Source organism: Polypterus senegalus, chromosome 6, assembly GCF_016835505.1.
Source record: "Polypterus senegalus isolate Bchr_013 chromosome 6, ASM1683550v1, whole genome shotgun sequence".
Taxonomy (NCBI): Eukaryota; Metazoa; Chordata; class Cladistia; order Polypteriformes; family Polypteridae; genus Polypterus; species Polypterus senegalus.
Window position 1 is genome coordinate 66,019,431 of NC_053159.1, and position 19,290 is coordinate 66,038,720.

General features: G+C 50.6%; 1 protein-coding gene across 5 annotated transcripts; it reads right to left on the reverse strand.

Moving 5' to 3' along the window:
- Positions 1 to 22: 22 nt before the first annotated feature.
- On the reverse strand, positions 23 to 18,547 carry LOC120531120 (pleckstrin homology domain-containing family G member 5-like). 5 transcript variants are annotated; one of them, XM_039756231.1, is made up of 22 exons: positions 16,819 to 17,322; positions 16,513 to 16,733; positions 16,356 to 16,432; positions 13,686 to 13,827; positions 13,425 to 13,518; positions 11,797 to 11,857; positions 11,593 to 11,684; positions 11,377 to 11,513; positions 10,335 to 10,498; positions 4,454 to 4,645; positions 3,634 to 3,789; positions 3,419 to 3,514; positions 3,124 to 3,324; positions 2,884 to 2,994; positions 2,611 to 2,760; positions 2,393 to 2,530; positions 2,194 to 2,313; positions 1,980 to 2,112; positions 1,779 to 1,894; positions 1,492 to 1,580; positions 589 to 1,395; positions 23 to 490 (listed from the first exon to the last, which is right to left on the reverse strand). In XM_039756231.1, exons 2-22 carry the CDS (start codon positions 16,622 to 16,624, stop codon positions 481 to 483), a joined length of 3,198 nt encoding a protein of 1,065 aa, XP_039612165.1. In that variant the 5' UTR covers positions 16,625 to 16,733; positions 16,819 to 17,322; the 3' UTR covers positions 23 to 480. The 5 variants fall into 5 exon arrangements, with proteins under 5 accessions (XP_039612165.1, XP_039612163.1, XP_039612166.1 ...); XM_039756229.1 differs by lacking the exons at positions 16,513 to 16,733; positions 16,819 to 17,322 and adding an exon at positions 18,068 to 18,546; XM_039756232.1 differs by lacking the exons at positions 16,356 to 16,432; positions 16,513 to 16,733; positions 16,819 to 17,322 and adding an exon at positions 15,492 to 16,132.
- Between the last annotated feature and the right edge of the window lie 743 nt (positions 18,548 to 19,290).

A 19,290-nucleotide genomic window follows, 5' to 3' on the forward strand; every position in this document is an offset into this window, starting at 1 on the left:
CCCACCACAGACCACAACAGCATAAATGCAAGTGCTTTACTCGGGAGCAACATGCAGGTGCCATCACACCTCCTACAAATAAATATGAGACAGTGTTACAGGTCCTGTTGGAGTTCAGGTGAGAGGTGGGCCCTCCGACGGAGTAGGAAACCATGTGACACCACTTTACAAAGACAAATGAAGGAGGGCAGCTTTTTAACCACTGGCCAATCAGTGGGCGGAGCTACCACTCAAGCCCAAGATTCAAATGCTCAGTCAGTGCAGGTGCTGCTCCGGGGTACGTTAGCATTGTGATCCTTCTATATTACACAGTGCAAAAAAGGTAATCAAAATATTAATAATGTTAGAAACATGTGCTGCCCCACACCCTTGGAAGAGGAGGGGCGGACGCGGATGGCTATCCCACAGTGCACGGCTGACTTGTCTTGAGACGAGTCCATCCATAAGTGCTGATGCTCTTCTGGGGGTGCACATCACTGACTACACCTCACTGTAAAATACAAGTGCAGAAATGATTGAGGCACCTCATCCACGCACAGCGACTCCCAAACAAGCCACATCTACGCCGGGACTGGCTGGGATACTTACGAGGCGGTGAGGGTGGAGTTCATGACCAGCGTGCCCCTAATCCTGTAAAGCTGTGCCACTGTCAGCTTCTTGTGCTGTGGGGCTGGTGAGCCCACCCCAGGTTGGTTAGCGGTGGCACTGTTAGCCTCGGCCAGCTCTGCACATTGGCTGTGTGCCTGCGGGACTTCATCGCTGCTGGTCCCTTCCGAAGGTCTGGAGTCGCAGCTGCTGCCAGCTTCATGAGTCCACCTTAATACGTCCGTTGTCAAGCTAGTCCTCCTAAAGGTGGATGGGTCTCTCTGGCCACCGTCCACTTCAGTCTTTACACCCGAGCCAGTGCTGTGGTCACACAGGAGGCTCAGGCTTCTGCTCTGGGCAAGTCCTGCCTTTGTAGGCACCCCCATTTCTTGCAGTCTGCACTTGGATGCCCCAGAAATGTCCACTTCTGATCTGCACTTGACTGGTCTAGCCAGGCACCGGGCCAGAGAACGGTTCATCGGTGGACTACCGCGATAATGAGGAGAGCTTTGCTGTTCCTCACCAGGGTCCGTTTCACTCTCCTCCATCTCTAATGGCTCCTGCCTTCTTAGCAGGGACTCTGGAGAGAGGGTTCCATAGGCACTGTCCACGGATTCAGAGAGATTGTCCAGCATACAGAGAGATTCTGCTGGGAGCTCTGGAGTGGGTGTCATGGAGGCCGAGAAGCTGTCCAGAGAGGTCACCTCCCTATTTGAAGATAAGCTTGGTGGATCCCCGCTGTCGCCCTGTGAACTTTGAGAAGATTCCTCACTGGGGTTTTCCGTAAGCATAACAGAATTGTCCAGTTGGCTGCAAAAAAAGGGACGAGGGAAAAAAAAAAAAAAATGAGCGATGTCTAAGCAGGCACGTGTCGGGGCACATGCATGAAATGAAGCGAGTCCTCACCTGTGTTGACATGCTGGCCTTTCATTATCCACTGCCTCTGTGACCCCTTGACGCTCAGCTTCCTGATTCCGCAGTTTTTTCAGAAGGTTCTAGATAGAAAACAAATCTGCCTGAGACCCAGCACTTGCGGAAGACACCACCATTCAAGTCGCTCTGGTGGTGAGCCACATCGGTCACATCCTGGATTGTCTAATGAAATGTAGTGCCCCTCTGGACAATGGATGGTGTGTTCATCTAACCCATGCCAGTGTGCCCATCGGAGTCTGCATGCCCTATGAAGCTAGTACCTGCGTGTTGAGCAGTGCCACGACCCAACTGTGGCACTGTGCCTGGCTGCTGGCCTGGAAGGAGAAGGCAGCCACCGCCGTGTGAAATTCATTGAGGTACACGAGGAGGAAGCAGCCTGTGGACAGAGACAAGAGGAGGGCAGTGAGGAGGCAGCTTGTGCAGGCACCTCTCACACAGCAGCCGCCGCTTCTCATATTTACCAGGGTCTCGTAGCTCCCGACACACTATCCTCTCTACCAGGAGGGGCTGTCGCACCACTTTGGCTTTCTCCGTTCGTTTTGCTGGTTTGGTGATGAGGAGAAGATCAGTGAAGAGTAAACAGTAAACATCCATCTGTGAATGAGCGGTCAGTCAGTTATAGTGGGCTTCGCGGACAGTCTCTTTAGTGCCCCCTTTTGTCCCTCTGGTCCTCACCTTACTATCTTTGCCTTCTCTCATGCGTAGCGGGCCTTCCAATAGCAACTGCCGAGTTTCATCTGGGGAGGTGTGAAGCATTGGGGCCCCGAGGTCAAGATGGCAGAAATCACGAAGGATCTGAAGGAGCCGATGACAAAGGGCTGCAGTCACCCAGGAATTTGCGGCTTTAGTTCCATGCCATTACTCAGCGACTTACCTTATCCACTTCCTCGCTGCTTCCTTCAACCACCACGTGGGAGTCAATCCTGCTAGTAACCGCATCCAGCCGCTGCTGCTCCTGACGCTGGCGCATTCTCAGGTTCACCTGGTTGATAAACATCTCCACGGAGTCCACCTGGGTACGATCGATCGCTCAGCATGCCAGTCACACAAGACAAGACATGGTCTAAACGGTTTAAGCAGGCCAAAGCTTACCATCGAGAGGATGGCATCCTGGGTGGCAGGATCCCCAGTCTTCTTGAGGACACTTTTGAGCAGCAGTGGGTACTTGGTGAGGCGCTGATGTGGCTTCACCAGCATGTCTGTCAACTTTAGCCGGTCACACTGCTTGTGAGTCTCAGCCCACTGTAGAGGGGGAAAGAGACAGGCAAGAATAAGAGAAAGAATACGGGAAGAGTGGAACAAAGTATCGACAAGAGGTCACAGAGGGGAAAACAAAAAACAAAAGCCACTGAGGTGGGCACATACCGTGGCGTAGACCCTGAAGAGTTCATTTTCCTGCAGCAGGCTACGTATGTACTCCAAACAGCTCTCCTCCTCCAGGCAGTAGCGAATGTATGGCTGGAAGCGTGAAGCAAACTGGAAAGCATATAGAGATGAGAGGTCAGGTGCAGGGCCGGCAGCACCAAGACCACGAGAGCTGGAGAGCGCCTTGGCACTGCAGCGGGTGAATGGGCTCAAAAGATGACTTGGCACCAGTAAACTGACCGTGTTAAAGCCCGCCTGTAGGTCAGTGATGTCTAGCGGTGTCCTCTGCTGACGAGCCCGCTCCAGAGCAGGGACCATCACCTCTGCCCACAGCTTCTTGTGCAGGTGGATGATCTCCTGGATGTTGCTGAACAGGCGGTCTGGCTCCACTTCACACAGGAGACCCGACTCCTGCAGATTTAACAGGCTGCCTAGGAAGAGCTAAAGAAGACAGAAGATGGCAGAGTATGAGCATGGCAGGGAGGGAGGACAGGGAAAGGTGGGCAGGCAGAGGAAAGAGGCGGCCGTGGCTCACATCAGAGATGACCTCCAGCCGCCTGATGTAGGACGCTTCGGTGTCAAGAAGTTCCCAGATGGCCTCCTGTTGGTGACTTTCCTTCTGGCTGAGAAGCTGCCGGTTGAGAAAGACACACAGTGAACACTGAGCTCCTGCCCCTCCAGTGGGCCTTTTAGGCACTTTGCAGACCCCCCAACCCCATCACATGCAGGCCATGCAGCAAGCCACCTCACCTCGGGTGCCGCCAGGAGACGCTGCCATGAATCTTCAAGATACAGGCTGGTGTGGTCATCCTCCCACGAGTCCTGATCGGAGGGTTTTTGGGTGGGCATCTTGGGCAGCCCATATACACTGTAGGAGTGAAGCTTGCTCTGCAGCTGCTCCAGCTCCTACAGGGGGGGAGACAGAAAGAAGAGAAGGAACCACTCAGGTTCACGGTACCTGCGTCCTTGTAAATTTACCTAAAGGCTATTTCAGACAAGATGCTGATTTTAATAATACATTCAATGAAAATGGCATGCATGCCAAGGCAGAATACATAATCCTGTGACCACCATCCTGGCTGAGAGGGCAAAGAGAAGGAGGGTTTTGAGGGGGATTGTAGTGACGGTAAGCCAATGGTGGAGCCCAGCAAGAGGTTAGAAGACAGGAATAGCAGAGAAGGAGGGAGACACCAGGAGAGAAGAAGACGCCAAATGAGAGGAAGCAAACATCACGAGAAGGGGGCAGTTTGGAGGCAAGACGGGCAAAAGTGGACAGAAGCAGGGAGTGAGAGACAAAGTGACCCCGTAATACAGGAGAACTTGGGGGGATTACAAAAGACAAGGGCCAGGCATGGTGAAAGAGAACTCGGCAAAATGGAGAAATTAGAGCTGGTGGGGGCAACAGTTGGCAAGCAGAGTGAAAAGCAACCTAAAGAAAGAGTGCAACGCGATGAGCATCCACAAGACTGGGAGAAGAAACAGAAGAGCAGCCGCGGACCAACTGGGTTGAACATACACATCAGGACAGGCGCCAAACAACCAGCTAGAATGAGAAGGGACGGGTCCTCACCTTGCTGGTAGAGCCAGCATTCATGGAAATAGTGAAGAAGCCACTGATTCGGCTAGCAACTCGGTTCTTGCGGGTGTCAGGACTAATCCCAGAAGTGGGCAGCGAGGCACTGAGCTGCATAACGGAGTCCGAAGTTGGGATATTTGCGTCGCCCAGGAATTGCATCATGTTCTTCCTCCTTCGTGACTGCGCCTGGAGATAGGGAGATCAGCAATGTACTACAAGGCGGAATGTCACGTCTAGTGTGCCACACCCTTGGTTGTCGGGTAAGAAAGGGGCTGCTCAGCAGTTTGGGGGTCTCTTTGGTGCTCCCGGGCATGTTTGCCACAGCACCTGGCTCGCTCTGCCTTGTTACCTGACGGCACATCTTGGGCATGCAGGAGATATCAGCGTAGCGGACCACGTGATCAGACACCACAACCCAGGGTGTTATGCCAGGCAAATCTTCAAAGCGTCCATAAAATTTCAGAAGGCAGTCTTGAGGGGAATACTTGGCAATGCCAGGCACATCCCACCTTCTTTTTCGGAAGTTCGCCATGGCGGCTAGACCCAGTCACTGCCAATGTGTGTCCACAAAAAAGGTCACAGCATCAGCGAGAAATCCCTCTCCTAAATGGACCCCTGAACCCAGTCGAGGGGCAGAGACCATCCTCAACTCAGCAGCTGCACGGAGCGTGTGAGCAGCTCTGGCCAGGCAGAACAGAGTCCAGCAGTAACCGCCACCTAATGGGCTCTCAAGCATGAGGAACTGTGTGGAAAACCCCCAGTGATGGGCAAAGTCTACCTGGTACCAGTCCAGAGGGGAAAAAATGCTGACAAGCAGCCCCTCGCCCAGAGCGGAATCCCTGAGCACTTCACCCCTCAGGAGTCTCAAGTTAAACAATAAGCTGGACGGGCAGAGCCAGAGAGTGTGCTGTGCGTCATGGAGCACCACCACCACAAACGAAACGCACACCGCAGGGCCCCCGGGGCACAGATAGCAGGGTGGTTTTTAAACATGGCTTATTCCTCGAGGAGCAGACCATGACGCAGACGTATTTACAGGAAACCTTTAAAGAATGTCAGATGGCAAGGTTACACTGTGAACATGTGGGGGTCCTCTCATAGAGACCCCAAAGCCACACTAACACTAAGGAGGCCAAAAAAGGCAATGCTCTGTTAAAGAACAAAGTAAAAAGCCGACACATGGCATGGAACCTCACGTGGCCCCCTTCTTAGCAGGCCGTGCCCCCTTTCTGCAGTGCAGAGACATCTTGTCCACTGACCAACCAAAGCGCCCCTCTCTCGGTCTCCTGTGGCGGAGCCCCTGCCCCGACTCTCCTCCCAACTCCAAACTTATTAGCTTTACTACTGCAGTTTCAAAATGCCATGTCGGGGTCACTTGTCACCGAGCCCTGAAATCAGTTCTGTGGAGAAGACAGAGGACTATAATAATTAATAATAATTCTTTGCATTTATATAGCGCTTTTCTCACTACTCAAAGTGCTCAGCAATTACAGGTTAAGGGCTTTCCTCAAGGGCCCAACAGAGCAGAGTCCCTTTTGACATTTATGGAATTCGAAGTGGCAACCTTCTGATTGCCAGTGCAGATCCCTAGCCTCAGAGCCATCACTCCGTGTCCCACCATCACCAGGTCACAGCATACCCAGGCAGCCCTGGTGACCACTTCAATGGCCAGGTCTCCTGCCTAATTTACCAAATGCCTTGCTCAACAGTCGGTCTCTTCCGGGACTGAGTGATGCCACTTAACAGACTGAAGGAACACAACTGGCCCCGATTAGTCCTCCCGTGGCCCACCCTCAGAAGGACACCAAGTTCTGCATTGCCATCTGTAAGTCAGAGGGTGATCTTCCTCATACATAAGAATAAAAGAAATTTGACAAATGAGGAGAGACCATTCAGTCCATCAGGCCTGTTTGCTTAACTAGTAGCTAAGCTGTCCCAACATCTCATCCAGAGTCTTCTTCAAGGTCATCAAGGTTTCTGCTTCAACTCCATGTCTCAGTAGTTTGTTCCCGAGTCCCACAACTCTTTGTGTAAAGAAGTTTCCTGGCTTCAGCCTTAAAATGCACATCTCCTTAATTTCCACTGCAATACTAATGCTAGGGGGCACACAAGCCCACAGGGGGTGTACTGACCCCAATACTGCACTGGGCACGGTGACATACACTGCCACAGCTGATCGGTATTCATCTCTCTTTCTCATGGCCTTGTCCCTATCCTGTGCCACCACCCTTCACCATTCCTATCCCAACCAACTTTTCTTTGAAGAGGCTTTTGGAGAGACACAGCTTGGCCAAGGATGTGGCAATGCCATGGCTGATAAGTCAACCTAATATGTGTGTTTTAGAATGCGAGAACAACAGACGGGAGAAATCCACACAGATAACGAGGGGCAGAGAAGTGACCCCATATGCCCGGACTCGCACCAAAATGCCATCTAACACAACCTCAGTTATAAGTCAACAGAAATAAAAGAGGACGAAAGTTTGAAAATCCCTTCGTGTCCAACCACAAACATGCACCCCACTACCACCTGCAAGGCAAAGACACAAAAACCGACAGAAACCACAGCATGGCGCGTGTTAGAAAACCCAGTCAACGTCAAATCAAAATTGTTGAGGCTCCAAGCCCCACCTAAGGGCCACATGGGTCCGGGGGGCTCATCCTGGCAGCCTCAGAGGTGAACGCAAGCGTCCGTGAGAATGTGCATGGAGAGTCGGAGCACCCGCTGGAACACAAATTAAAAACACACACACACACACACACTACCTACGCTTCATTAAGATTACTGTGTAAAGAATGAAAGAGGAAGTGGCAGAAAAAATAACCAATAAAGAGTTAAGCTTTTAGTTATTCACGGGGGTCAGCTTGCCAAAGCCAAGTGGCAGCTTCACTCTTTCTTGATGCGTCTAAAATCATTTGTGTCGACACCAATCAGCCGTTACAGGGAGCCAGAAAGCCACCAAGTGCGTCTTAAAACAGCGGCAAACAGTAGAAAGACGTGCTGAAAAGTTACATTTTGACATTAGAAAATGGTGAGGGGCATAAAATGAAATAACGGAAGTGCGCTTCGTCTCGCTGTCCTCCAACTCGAGTGTTGGCCGTACCTTTAATCTCCTCTCGTCTATCCAGAACATCAACATGTCTGCTCAGTCCATGGCACCACAACACTCTACTGGCCCCTCTTTTCATTCTCCTTTAACTTACTGTTGGCCGCTGACCCCCCCGACCACCATGGACTTATGGCTAGCAGCAGCTCCTGAATGGGTGCTCGTTATTGGATGCTTGTAGTCTGCCCAAGTCTCACTCATGTGCTGACCCTCCAGGATCTAAGCCTGGCCTGCTTCACAGTTGTCCAAAAAAAAAAAACACTCAGACTTTACAAGGGGGCAGCCAAAAGCCCCCAGAATCGGCGAACAGCACCGGAGTAGGGTGTAGTGGTCGCCTATGGTATTGCATGTATACAGTAGTCTGGTTAATCAGTCTGCCGAGTGGCATCGTGCGGAGATGATCAAGATGTACGTTCCTAACAATTATTCTACAATCACGAGCAGGAAAAAAAAAAGCACATGAGGTCACATTGAACATGGAAACAATGACGATTGAGGGTTTTGCAAATTGACGAACTAAGAAAAAAAAAAAAATGATATAAAGTTTTGGTCCCGCTAATACATTCTTAATTCCCACGCTGTCCAAAACGCATGGTGGGATGGAGAGCCCCTTTCGTCAAAGTCCCATGAAGAACATCTGAACACTTTATGAGGACAACAGGCCAGTCACTCAGTCCAACAAGCTCATTGATTCCATTCCCCTCATTTCTTCGAAAGAACGTCGAGTGCAGTGAGATTCGGTGGTCTGTCAAGACCCTGTAATTTGTCCCACGTGTTGGTGGTGTTTTCCTTCACTCAGAGAACCACAATCAACAGACGGCGATGATCCTGCATGCCGGACCTTCACCAGAAACACGTCCTCCTTCATGCAAATCAGTTGGCTGGAACTAAAATGGAATTTTCTGTATGCTAATTTAGGAAAAAACAGCCTTAAATAAAAAAAACCCCCAGTCCAGATCCATACAAGTATCGGTGGGCCGCTTGATTTATTTTTCACATCACGCGAGACATGATGGTTACTCCTCACTACTGACCTGTTCATAAAGTTCACATTATTGTGCCAAGTGCTGAATCAGAGATTGATGGCAGAGGGCTTAATGGCACTACCTCATGGCCCCGAGTTCAAGCCCCAGCCTCATTCACGCCAAGAGTGCAGACGACTCCCACGTTAAGCCCCCCATTGACTTGTTCAGACATGTCAGCAAGATCTGCAGAGTGTTTGGATAACGCAAGGAGTTCCAGATAATAAGAGGCAGGGGTCCTGAAAGCCTCGTGACGACTGATGTCATTTTTTTTCTCTTGTCTAAAACAGGGGGGCAAACTGGAAATGAGAGCCCCGAATCTCTTCCATTGATATTTTTTTAAATCATGGAAGGAAGATAGTAGAAGTAGAAAATAGCAGAGGCAAAGGCAGCTCAACACAAAGATACAAAGAGTCAAAGTGCAGCAGCCGTGATTACGTAAAGTCTGGCTTCCAGCTCCACAGCGTCAGTGAGCCATGGCCGGGTCTACTGGCAGCTGCGCTCAACAACTCCATCCTGGCATGGGACGGAGTGTCCCATCGACATTTCTGATTATGTCCCAAAACACTTCAATGAATGCGCCTTTGAACACAAACTCCTATGAAGTGACTAAGCTACGCCAGTCGAGTCCCTAATGATGTGCCCACCACGCTGCCCTGTTTTCTTTAGCCAGCAATCTTATAACTTTGTTTACACATCAGAAGGCCCAGGCCAGTCTCAAGTTGAAAGTTTCCAGGATGGGACAGGCACCATGTGTGAGGGTCAGAGACCTTATCACCTGTGCGGAGTGGACATGTTCCCCCAGCGCCGGTAAGGCTTTCATCTGAGTCCTCCCATTTCTTTGTTCCAAAGATGAGGATGACTGGGGACTCAAAGCTGAGCTGAAGTGAAGATGGGCCCTCCCCGTGTGTGACAGTGGGCAGCGTCTTGTCTGCCTTGTGCACGATGCTGTCAGATTGAGTTCCAGTTTTGTGGAATCATGAGATAAGAGAATGGACATCATCATCAAAATCTTCTTAACTTTGTGCAGATCTGGAGCAAAGTACCAAGGCATGTAGCTGAACAAGAAACCCAGACAACCTTTACGAAGGATCAGGATGAGATGTTGGGACAGCATAGTCATTAGCTAAACAAAACAGACTTGATGGTCTCCTCTGGTTTGTCAAATTTCTGATGTTCTAACTTTTCCAAACTTTGCTTTAATCACAACAGAAGGTCATTCATAATGAAACTGAACAAACATGACAAGACATCTACAGCAAATGGCACAACCCCATCCACCCTTCTGCATGGCAGCATCTCAAATACCCAGCATACAAGTGTGGCTTCATGGAGCCATTCAGCAGCCCTGGTCAGGCCAAATGAAAATCCCAGCAGTCTCAAAATTCATCTCAACCGTCCAGCGGTCATAGTAAAGGCTAATTCACTGTAAAGGGACGTGTGACCTCCTCACTACAGACGTCTGCAGGTCAAGGAGCAGGCAAGGACTTTCACGTCACTTTCAAGTTCACTTTCCACCACACTGTCTAACTGTGGCTTCACCCCCCAACCTGAACACTCTGCTTCTTTCACTGGAAAGAAACGAAGACCACAAAGCAAGGCCAAGTCTGCTGGTGTAAACCTGCAATTGGATGAAAGGCATCCTCAATAGATGATATCCATGCCCGATTTGCTACACTTTGCGTAACTCAACACTTCCGAGTATACGGAGGTTTGGCGAGGATCTGTGAACGTGTCTGCACTCACCAGTACGTCGATGGAATCCTGGGCTCCCAGCACCTCCTCAGTCTTGTCCGCAGAGGGAGTGGCCACGAACTGGGACAGGCGGCCGGCATTCCTCATGACGGGTAGGCTGAGAGAACGGAAGTCCTTGATGGCTTGTTCCACCTTCATCTCGTCTCCAGGTTTAGCTGTGTGAGAGCAGGAATGATCAGTCACAGGCATGTTGCCAAATGGAGGAATTACCGCGCGAAACGATTGTGTGCAGAATTCTCACCGGTTTCATTTTTGCTCCTGAACTGATGGCGACAAATCGGAGGTTTCGCCCCATGCCCTGGACACCGACACCACTGAAGTGTTCAACAACGGTGATGTTTTGTAGCCTGGTGTGACTCAACTAACCCTCAGCCCCTCTAAGCTGCCTGCAATCTAAGGAGGCGGGGTGCGGCAGAAGCCCACTCATGTGCAGATAACTTTTTGTCCCTTTCAGGTTCTTTCACATTTTTGTCTGACAGCTGCCTGCACATCCGCACACGCTGACCAGTATGTGGAGTTCCCATAAGTCACACCGCTTGACACCTTTCTCCTGTGACGCAGGCGCCACCAATTGCCATCACTTCAAGGAGTTCAAGTTCAAAGGAGTCGGCTATTAGAACCGATCCTTTTAATGTCTGACACCTGAAACAATGGCTTGCGTCATCTTCAGCAGTTTACTCTTTTGCACAACATTTTTCTGGGTGCCATTTTTTTTTTCCGTAATTATATGTTTGGCACCCCAGACTGTAAATGTCAGATGAATGGTATGTTATTGTAATTGCGTCTCCCCGCTGAGCCAAGTGAAACATGGAGACACTAACAAAGATCACCAAATATTCTTAACAGCACAACACATCCAGCTGTGGAGGACCGTGGTCACCTTTGACACTTCTGTCCAACTTGTGGCTGCTTTTACGTTGGACACCCACTAAATACGAGTACAGAGGTGGTCTCCAGTTAGCGCTCTGCTCCTTGGTACCCCTGTGAGATAGCAGTAGTGTGGCCGACCTGGTTGGTTCACCTCCACTCTTACCTTTGACCTTGAGACAGTGACCGCCAATTCTGTAGGCTTCAGAATGATGGGACAAAGGGGTATTTGACTGGTCCAAAAAGAGGTCCACCTTGCTTAACTCGATGCCCTTTCGCTCAAATACAGGCGCCAGCACCTCCCTGTGGGAATGAAAGGGCAGAGGCCATTAGGGAGTCACAGGTACAGAAAGCGGACGCCCTCGCAGCCCGATCTCCTCACCCAAGCGTCTTCCTCTTCACCGCGGGGACGATCTCGCTCTCGATATCAACATTCAAATCGAACTTCAGTGTAAAGCATTCCTTACTGGGATCCTGAAAGCGAAACAAAGACAGGCCATTGACGAGACGACAACCGGATGGTCCCGTGGAAGTCCTTGTTTCCTTTAACTTGCCCCAACCCAACATTTTCTGGAGAGGAACTCACATCAGTATTCCTTCGCCGAGGCTTCTTCTTGGGCAACTTCAAGCTGGAGTTCTTCCGGTCTCTAAACGAAAAGAACCGCCAACAGACAAAGTAAATAAAGCAAGGCCTTTATTGTCCACCCTTCTTCTTCTTCTCTGGCGATTCCTAACTCTGCTCAGGATTGCCGGTAACCATTCAGGACCCCAGCATGGGGCTCAAAGGGGTGCCCACCACTTAAAAACAGGGTTGCAAACTATATAAACTGCCACAAGCGACATGGTGTAATGAGCTCTTTCCTTGGGATTCCCGGTGACTCATCTTTCAAGCACATTACTCGTCCGCTAGTTGTGGTAACAGGAGTTAGTCAGAATAAATCCTACTTGCGACACGACACGGCTCATATGCAGCTGCAATTTCAGGCGGTTTTGGACAAAGATCAGAATGGCCTGTAAACATCTGTGCTTACGGGCTCATCTGAACAGATGCCACCATCACTACTCCAGCTAAAAAACGGCAAGACTGGGCGGACGCTCTGATGTATTCCTGGCTGACGTAACTTCACCCTCCCACTAACAGACACACCTTTTGAGCAGATCGGCACCTCCAGGTCTTCAACGTCAAAACGCTGACATCTCATTGACGAGTATGCGCTTTAGCTGCTGTCCAATACTAAAAAAGGGGAATCAAATGAAAGAGGCTGACTTGGCGAGTGTAAGTTAAGGATGAAAACGCCACAAACCCCAGTCGATGCCATCTTCAGGCTCAGCCACCAAGACCTTGACGCACAACTCAGGTTTTCGTTGGAAGCTGAGCCACCATTGATGTCACTTCACAGCCTCAATTATATAATAGACCCCCATTTTTACAAACTGTCAAAACTATCTCCTCGCCACCTCCATCCCAATACAGTAAAAGCACATTATACCGGAGACGCGAGCATTTGAACACCTCTCGTTAGCACAAAGATACATCACAAAAAACAAAGAATGCACAGCACGGCCCCCGAACTTTCCAGGTTTTAAAAGCTGAGCCACAGTCAAAGGTGTTAAACACATCATAACATAACCTTTTCCAATCCACATCATCATGAGGGGCAAGACATGTCAGTATGGTGGTCCACCACGGGGTCTACACTCACACAAGACTGATTCTTCACCACCACCCGGCACATCTTTGAGGATAAGCAAGAAAAAGCCGTGCAGAGTCAGGGAGAAAAGGGCCGTCAACACGGGGGTCCCCTTTAGAAATTAGCAATTGACATGTTTCCATCAAACACTCGACTCGGGGGGGAGGTCTGCCAACCTACAGGTTACGCTTTGCTGCCCGCTCATCATAGCACAGGTCTTTACTGTGTCCCGCAGCAATATGCTCAGTTTAGCTTTCTGTCCTCTCTTGTTACACGTACAGAAAAAATAAATAAATAAATGCCATGGGATTAGCAATGTATCGTCAAAATGACACTTAGCCGAATCATAAAAACATGCCCTGCAAGGAACAATAAGAAGAGGGCTAGTGTGTCCTGACTGGTGCTCAGTGGCCTGAGGCGCCTGCCCTCTTTGCCTGCTGCTAATGGCAGCCCTGCCTCTTCCTGCATTCTCCAGCTGCCAGCACGCTAGGACATTCCCTCTACCTATAAAACAAACACCCACCCTCTCTCTGGATCGTCTTCTTCCTCAAGGTCAGGGGCAGGGCAAGTGCGTGGAGGACAGGACCGGGTGGACACATTCCTGGCCAAGACAGAACCTGCAGACGAAGTAAAGTTCCATTATCAGAAGGCACGCGTGAACTCCCACATTCCATTTCGTGAACTTGCTTCTCGTGCCGTCTCACTCGCTCGCTCGCTCATGCGCCTCTGCGTACTCGTGTATGGCATACCTGCATGTGCTCGATACGCTCTCAGACAAACACACCTTGTGGCTGCAGGTCAAAGCGGAGATGCCTGTCAAAATGCATGGTATCCTCCAGGGGCTGATGGAGACGCAAGTCACATGACAGGCAAAGGTTCAAGGGCTGCTGGTTTTGGAGTTTCTGGCAATCCGGGTGGTGGCACACCTGTGGACAGATGCAAAGACAACATTAGCGGTCCGAGCCTTTCTAAACACATGCGGGTCCCCGACGCAGCCAGCCTCAGACCCCAGGGTTGGAGCAGACAGATTAGACTGTGCGCACTCCACACGGCTGAAGCTTGCCGAGGATTATCAAGCAGACGAGTCACGTGGCCTCTGATCCTGCTTTACACCACTGGATGCAGAGCGCAGACTGGGCGCCACCTGTATGGCCAGGGGGAGGGGTGCGTCAGCTATCTCCCCCCACCCCCCCAATTAGGCAGCGGGCAGCAGTTGTATTCTAAAAACTCCACCTCGTCCTGAGCCCGTCAGCCTGTCCAGTGGCACATAGCGGCCCCCTGTCCCACTCAGGAAGTGTGCTCCCAACTGCACAACAATGCCTCATGTGGCGTATTTCCTGACATTGTCTGGAGGCTTCTCCCCTCTGCCGCACTCCTCTCCAGCAAGCAGGAAATGAGTGAGACATTAAGAGAGCAGGGGGGCACAGGGGGCACCACTCCCTAGGCAGCATTGCATCGTCCTGATCCCACAACTGGCCAAGAGCCACATACAACTGGGATTTCTGGGCCTGCCCCCGGTGACCTGGGTCATTACCGGGGCAGGGGTACCATTAGCTACTATGGAGCTACTGACCAGTTCTGTCACTGACAGACTTCAGTGGTCCATGATGAGGCAAAAATCAACCTTCCATGTTGCTCTTTTGCACCAGGGGCTACTGCGGATCCCAAAGCAACTCCTCCAGTTTAATGAGGAAAAAATCCGAAAACAGGTAAGCAGCGCCCTTCAGACAGTGAAGAAGCACACGCCATGCAGAACGCAGCAGAGCAGGCTGGGCACAGCAACCTAGTCGAAGACAGCCAACACCTCCTGCAGGATGGCAAGAGGGGAGACTTTCAAAAGTATGCAGGCCCCCAGGCAGCATCTGGCAACACTACAGGCTGCCAGGCCTCCAGGTGCACTCACTTTACAGCGAGGAGTGTGCCAAAGTGCCTGCGTAGACAGAAACAGGCCTAAACGAATTCAACACCCGTCCGGTGGAGAGTGCAGCCTCCTAACATCCACGTCGTCCCCAGCACTCCTTCAGTACAGCAGATCAGCGACTAATCACAACATCCACATCCTGTCCTCGCGCCGACTCCTCTAGTGGCCGAGATGCCCACTAGATAGGACACTCACCTGGACAGCTTCACACCAGCACTCGGTGCCCTCATCCCTATCGAGCGTACGGCCTGTCTGAGGTAGGCAGGCAGGGCAGACAGACAGGTCAGCGTCTGAGTCCTGCGCCCGCCGTCTGCAGGGCTGGCCCTCCCCCCAATCTCAACCTCCCCCACCACTTCCTCAAGTGGCTTTTTTTTTTTAAAAAAGAAGATGAAACAATGGCCGAGACTCTTCAAAAGTGAAAAAGGCTCATATAACCTGACACACCACGAGCGGGGCCCGACTGCAAGGGTGGGCATATTCAAGCCAAAAACGCTGAAGTGCAGTCATACATGATGAGCACATGAACATACACACAAATTCTGAACACGGTGGGCTACAGAAACTCACTCACACACACCTAAGTAGGGGTATGCGCCTGCCTGTTTTACCAGGTCACACCACATCTAATCCCCCCCGATCTAAGGGGGCACCCATCTTCTGCACACTCACCTCTGTCAAGGTACACACATCTGCTCTTGGACTCCTGCCCACCAGTATGCAGGTGAACCTATGCAGTCCTCAAAGGGCCTCCCAGGCAGCACTGGGAACACGTCCCACCATACGAAGCTTTGGGGATGGGAAGTGCAGGGTCAGAGGCTAAGAAACAGATGGGCCATCTTCCTGTCTGCTGTTCCACCGCCTGCAGTAGCAGGAGTTTGAATGAAGCCAACAAGGAGGTGCTTTCCAGGAGTCAGAAGGAGCCCTTGGTAAGACAGAGTCCCACTGACCAGATGAGATGGTAGCAGAGAAACAGGCAGGAGGCAGCCGACCCGAGACCTTGGAGCCACTGGCACAGCATATTATCTTCTCTGCGTCAGTCAGGCTTTTGGGACTTATTACCAAGGAGATGCTGCACCACGCCCGTGGGCCATGGCTTCTGTAAAAGGCAGGCTGGGAGCTGCCTGCGCCCATTCTTCTCTGCCCTGTGTTCCAGGTGTTGGGAAAAACAACTGGAGGCTGTGACACTGCAGCCACGTGCCAAGAAAACTCCCCCACAATATGAATGAACAATGGATTACCAGCATTTGGGGATGGTCCACGGCTGAGGGGCATGGTGTTGGAATAATGATGATACCAGGAAAGACAGTGACCTGCTGTCAGGTGCAAAGTGAATGAATGCATATGGGAATGGAGGAAAAAAAAAAAAAAAAGAGTGGAGAAAAGAGCCAAGAGTGGCAGAGAATGGTGCCAACCAGGAAAGATTCAGACAGGACGGAGTACCATGGCACCCCATTACATACACCGGCAGTGACAAGGTGGGGGGGTACAGAGGAATCCCCTTCTGGCACGCATCCGACAGAACGCCAGTCTCACCTTCACTGCTCTCGGCCTCTCAGTGCACTCTGGGTGTTCGCACACAGGATCCTTCTCTTCAGGGAGGCCTCGGTCATCTGGAACACAAACCCACAAAAAATTAAATAAAGTCACCCCCCCCGCCCCCCCAAATCACCTATGGATTGGTGGTCCCCACTCGTTGTGCGAGTCCAAACTTGACTCAGAATCATGACAACATTTCCCAGTCTCCCTTTTGTCAAAAGCAAGCAACGGATAGCAGACGCATCAGACATATCGTCTCGTCTCATCCATCCTCATGGCCGGCAACAAATGCTCAAAGCCCAAGATCTTCCTTGGTCATGGGGAGCTGGTATGAGGGTCGCATTTGCTTTCTCCCTTTCTCCCTTAAAGTGGTCCCTGGAGAGGTAGTTATAGATCTAGTAGCAGAGAATGACGAAGCGTGCGTGCAAGCGAGCGAGCAACACCACAGCAGCATTCTCACCTCACGGGACTTCGGTTCACAGCGAGAGGGCCCCATGTTCAATAGCTGGCATCATACGTCAAACTCCTAGCGCCAAACTCTTCTGCCGCTGCCTTCTTCCCAGTTTAAAAGCACCAGGCTGTGACAGCAGCTCCTCCTAGGCCATTAAATCAGCGTGAGGTGGAGCAGACCGGGGAGCTGTTCTCACTTGCGCAGAGATTTCTCAACAGGAGCAAGTCCTGACACTTGCAGAGGAGGCCGGGCCTCTGTGAGGCTTCACTTTTGGGAAGATCCTTCCACCACCTCTTTAATACAGAGGGGCGTCCATTACATTTGTCCTTTCAGTTTCACAGCAAAAACAAGACTGCAAGACCACCATCACGTCAACATTTGGAGGCAAGATAGAAACCAACCCTGGATGTGGTGCCCATTTGTCCCAGTGGCTGTGTATGGGTTGATATGGTCACCATTGTCACATGTGTAGAGTACAGCAAAACTCTCCCATGCAAAACACTGCCACCAGTGCCATGATTAGAGAGTAGGAATACCTCGAATTGTCAGTCCTCCTTTACCCTCAGCAGAGACCTCTGAACTCAACCTTGTGCTTCAGAGAAGTGTGACTATGGGATGGACAAGGGAAGATCAGTCCAACTCCCTGCACTGTCCAGACCTGTACTTGAACCTGGGCTCCTCGCAGCATCACCCACTCCACTCCACAGTCGAGCCACACTCTTCACATTAGTACTCCTTAAAAAAACAGTCTAGAGAACTTGGGAGTCTCACATTTAGCCTGCACCTCCACCACCTGGGAAGAGGAATAACTAGCATATGTGGGACTTTAACCAAAATATGAAGCAAGATCAAAACCCCTGGATGATGTCTCTTCCACTACTCAAAATGGAACAATTAAAGAAGAAAAAAAAACAGCCCCTCCAACTCTGAGGTGAACAGATGCTGAAGAGGGTATCTGAATGTTCCTGCTATGACTTTTATGAGCTTGGACAGCACGCTTAGCTTGACCAGAGCTCTCCCACACTGGCCATGACAGCAGCAGATATTCAAGTATCTGCAATGATGCCCTGACCAGTAAATATGCAAAACTTCTCAGTGTGATCAGTTAAAAGAAAAAAATAAATAAATAAAAAAATGAACCAAGCAAATGTTCCTGAGGTTCCCTTCTTGAGCTTGTCGCCACTACCGGCATGAGTGCCTTCATTTTCTCATGTCGGTATGATTGTAATGGACAGCTGTCCCCCACCACCATACTTACCACAGAGATCAGTGATGTCCAGGGAGGAAGACCAAGAGTACTTTTCCATGTCGCTGCTTTCCATCACCGACACGGAGGTTGGCAGAGGCTGAAGCTCATACGCCCCACGTTTCTTCCAGTAGAGGAACATCACACCCAACTACCCACCCTGCTCCACTTAGTCCAGCAGATGAAGTGAGCTGAGCAGAAGCGAGAGGTCAAGCGACTTCCGAAGACACGATGGCATAGTCCCCCATTACTGTCTAGGTCTCATCTTCTACTGCACCTAACGCTTTCCCAAATGCTTATCCTCCCAATATCTAACAAAGTTTGTAGGGGCTGGGCAAAGTCATGTGTTTTGGGGTCTTCGGTTAGGTCCGCTCCAGACAAGCACTGCATTCAGCCCTTGGGAGGTGCACACTGGACTGCATGGGAACTATGCGATAGTTCTGATGATGGGCGACACAAAGCCCTCTTTTAAATCCCCTCCTACAGACAAGACGAAATGCCTGGCCTTCTGACCTTTCCTCCGCCTGCGGAGGGAATCACATATCGTTCATTATTCACTGCTCACCCTAGTCAAGTTTGCATGAAGACTATTAAAACATGTAGAACAAGGTAAGGCCAACATTTTAGGGGCCGCAGTTAAGGCTTACTATACAGCCACCACAGCACTTGCAGAAGCTCTCTGCCCCTCCAACCGGGCATGGCATAATGACTCTGGCAATGTCATCGGGGGAGTGGGTGGCATAATGCCAGCCTGCAAAGATATTCTAATGCATGGTGTGGGAAGATGGTCTCTCATCCAGAGGGACCAGTTTATCAATGAACAAAACAAAATTTCGGGACAAGAGGTACAGGAGTAAGAACAAGAAGTCTCAATGGCTATCGGGCACCCTTACCTGAACTTTCAAACACATGACTCCTGCTTAACAACATCAATATTTACAAGGCCGCAGTGACACATCAAGCACAGGCCTTTTTTAGATTTCCCCCAGGAAATGGGACCGACAGGCACAAATTTGAAAACTTTCATACAGGGAGTGACTCGTCATTGCTTAAAAGCAGACACTTATCATCCTTTTAAATTACAGACTGCTACACATGACTCTTTACGGAAAATGAGTCAAACCGTCTTACTGACAAATTGCTTTGAAGCGAAGAGGCCAGGGCTGATCCCAAAGAAACAGATGGAAAAGAGGAGCGGCAGCACAGGTTTCAAATGGGGCCGTCTGGACAAGAAT

Excerpts from the sequence above, each read along its gene's own strand:
- LOC120531120 (XM_039756229.1), bottom strand. The coding sequence starts at position 18,197 with ATGTTCCTCTACTGGAAGAAACGTGGGGCGTATGAGCTTCAGCCTCTG. Across the intron at positions 13,828-16,355 it reads AGAGGCCGAGAGCAGTGAAG|GTGTGCCACCACCCGGATTG; the intron begins GTGAGACTGGCG and ends ATCTGTCCACAG. Across the intron at positions 3,325-3,418 it reads GGCTGGAGGTCATCTCTGAT|CTCTTCCTAGGCAGCCTGTT; the intron begins GTGAGCCACGGC and ends TGTCTTCTTTAG.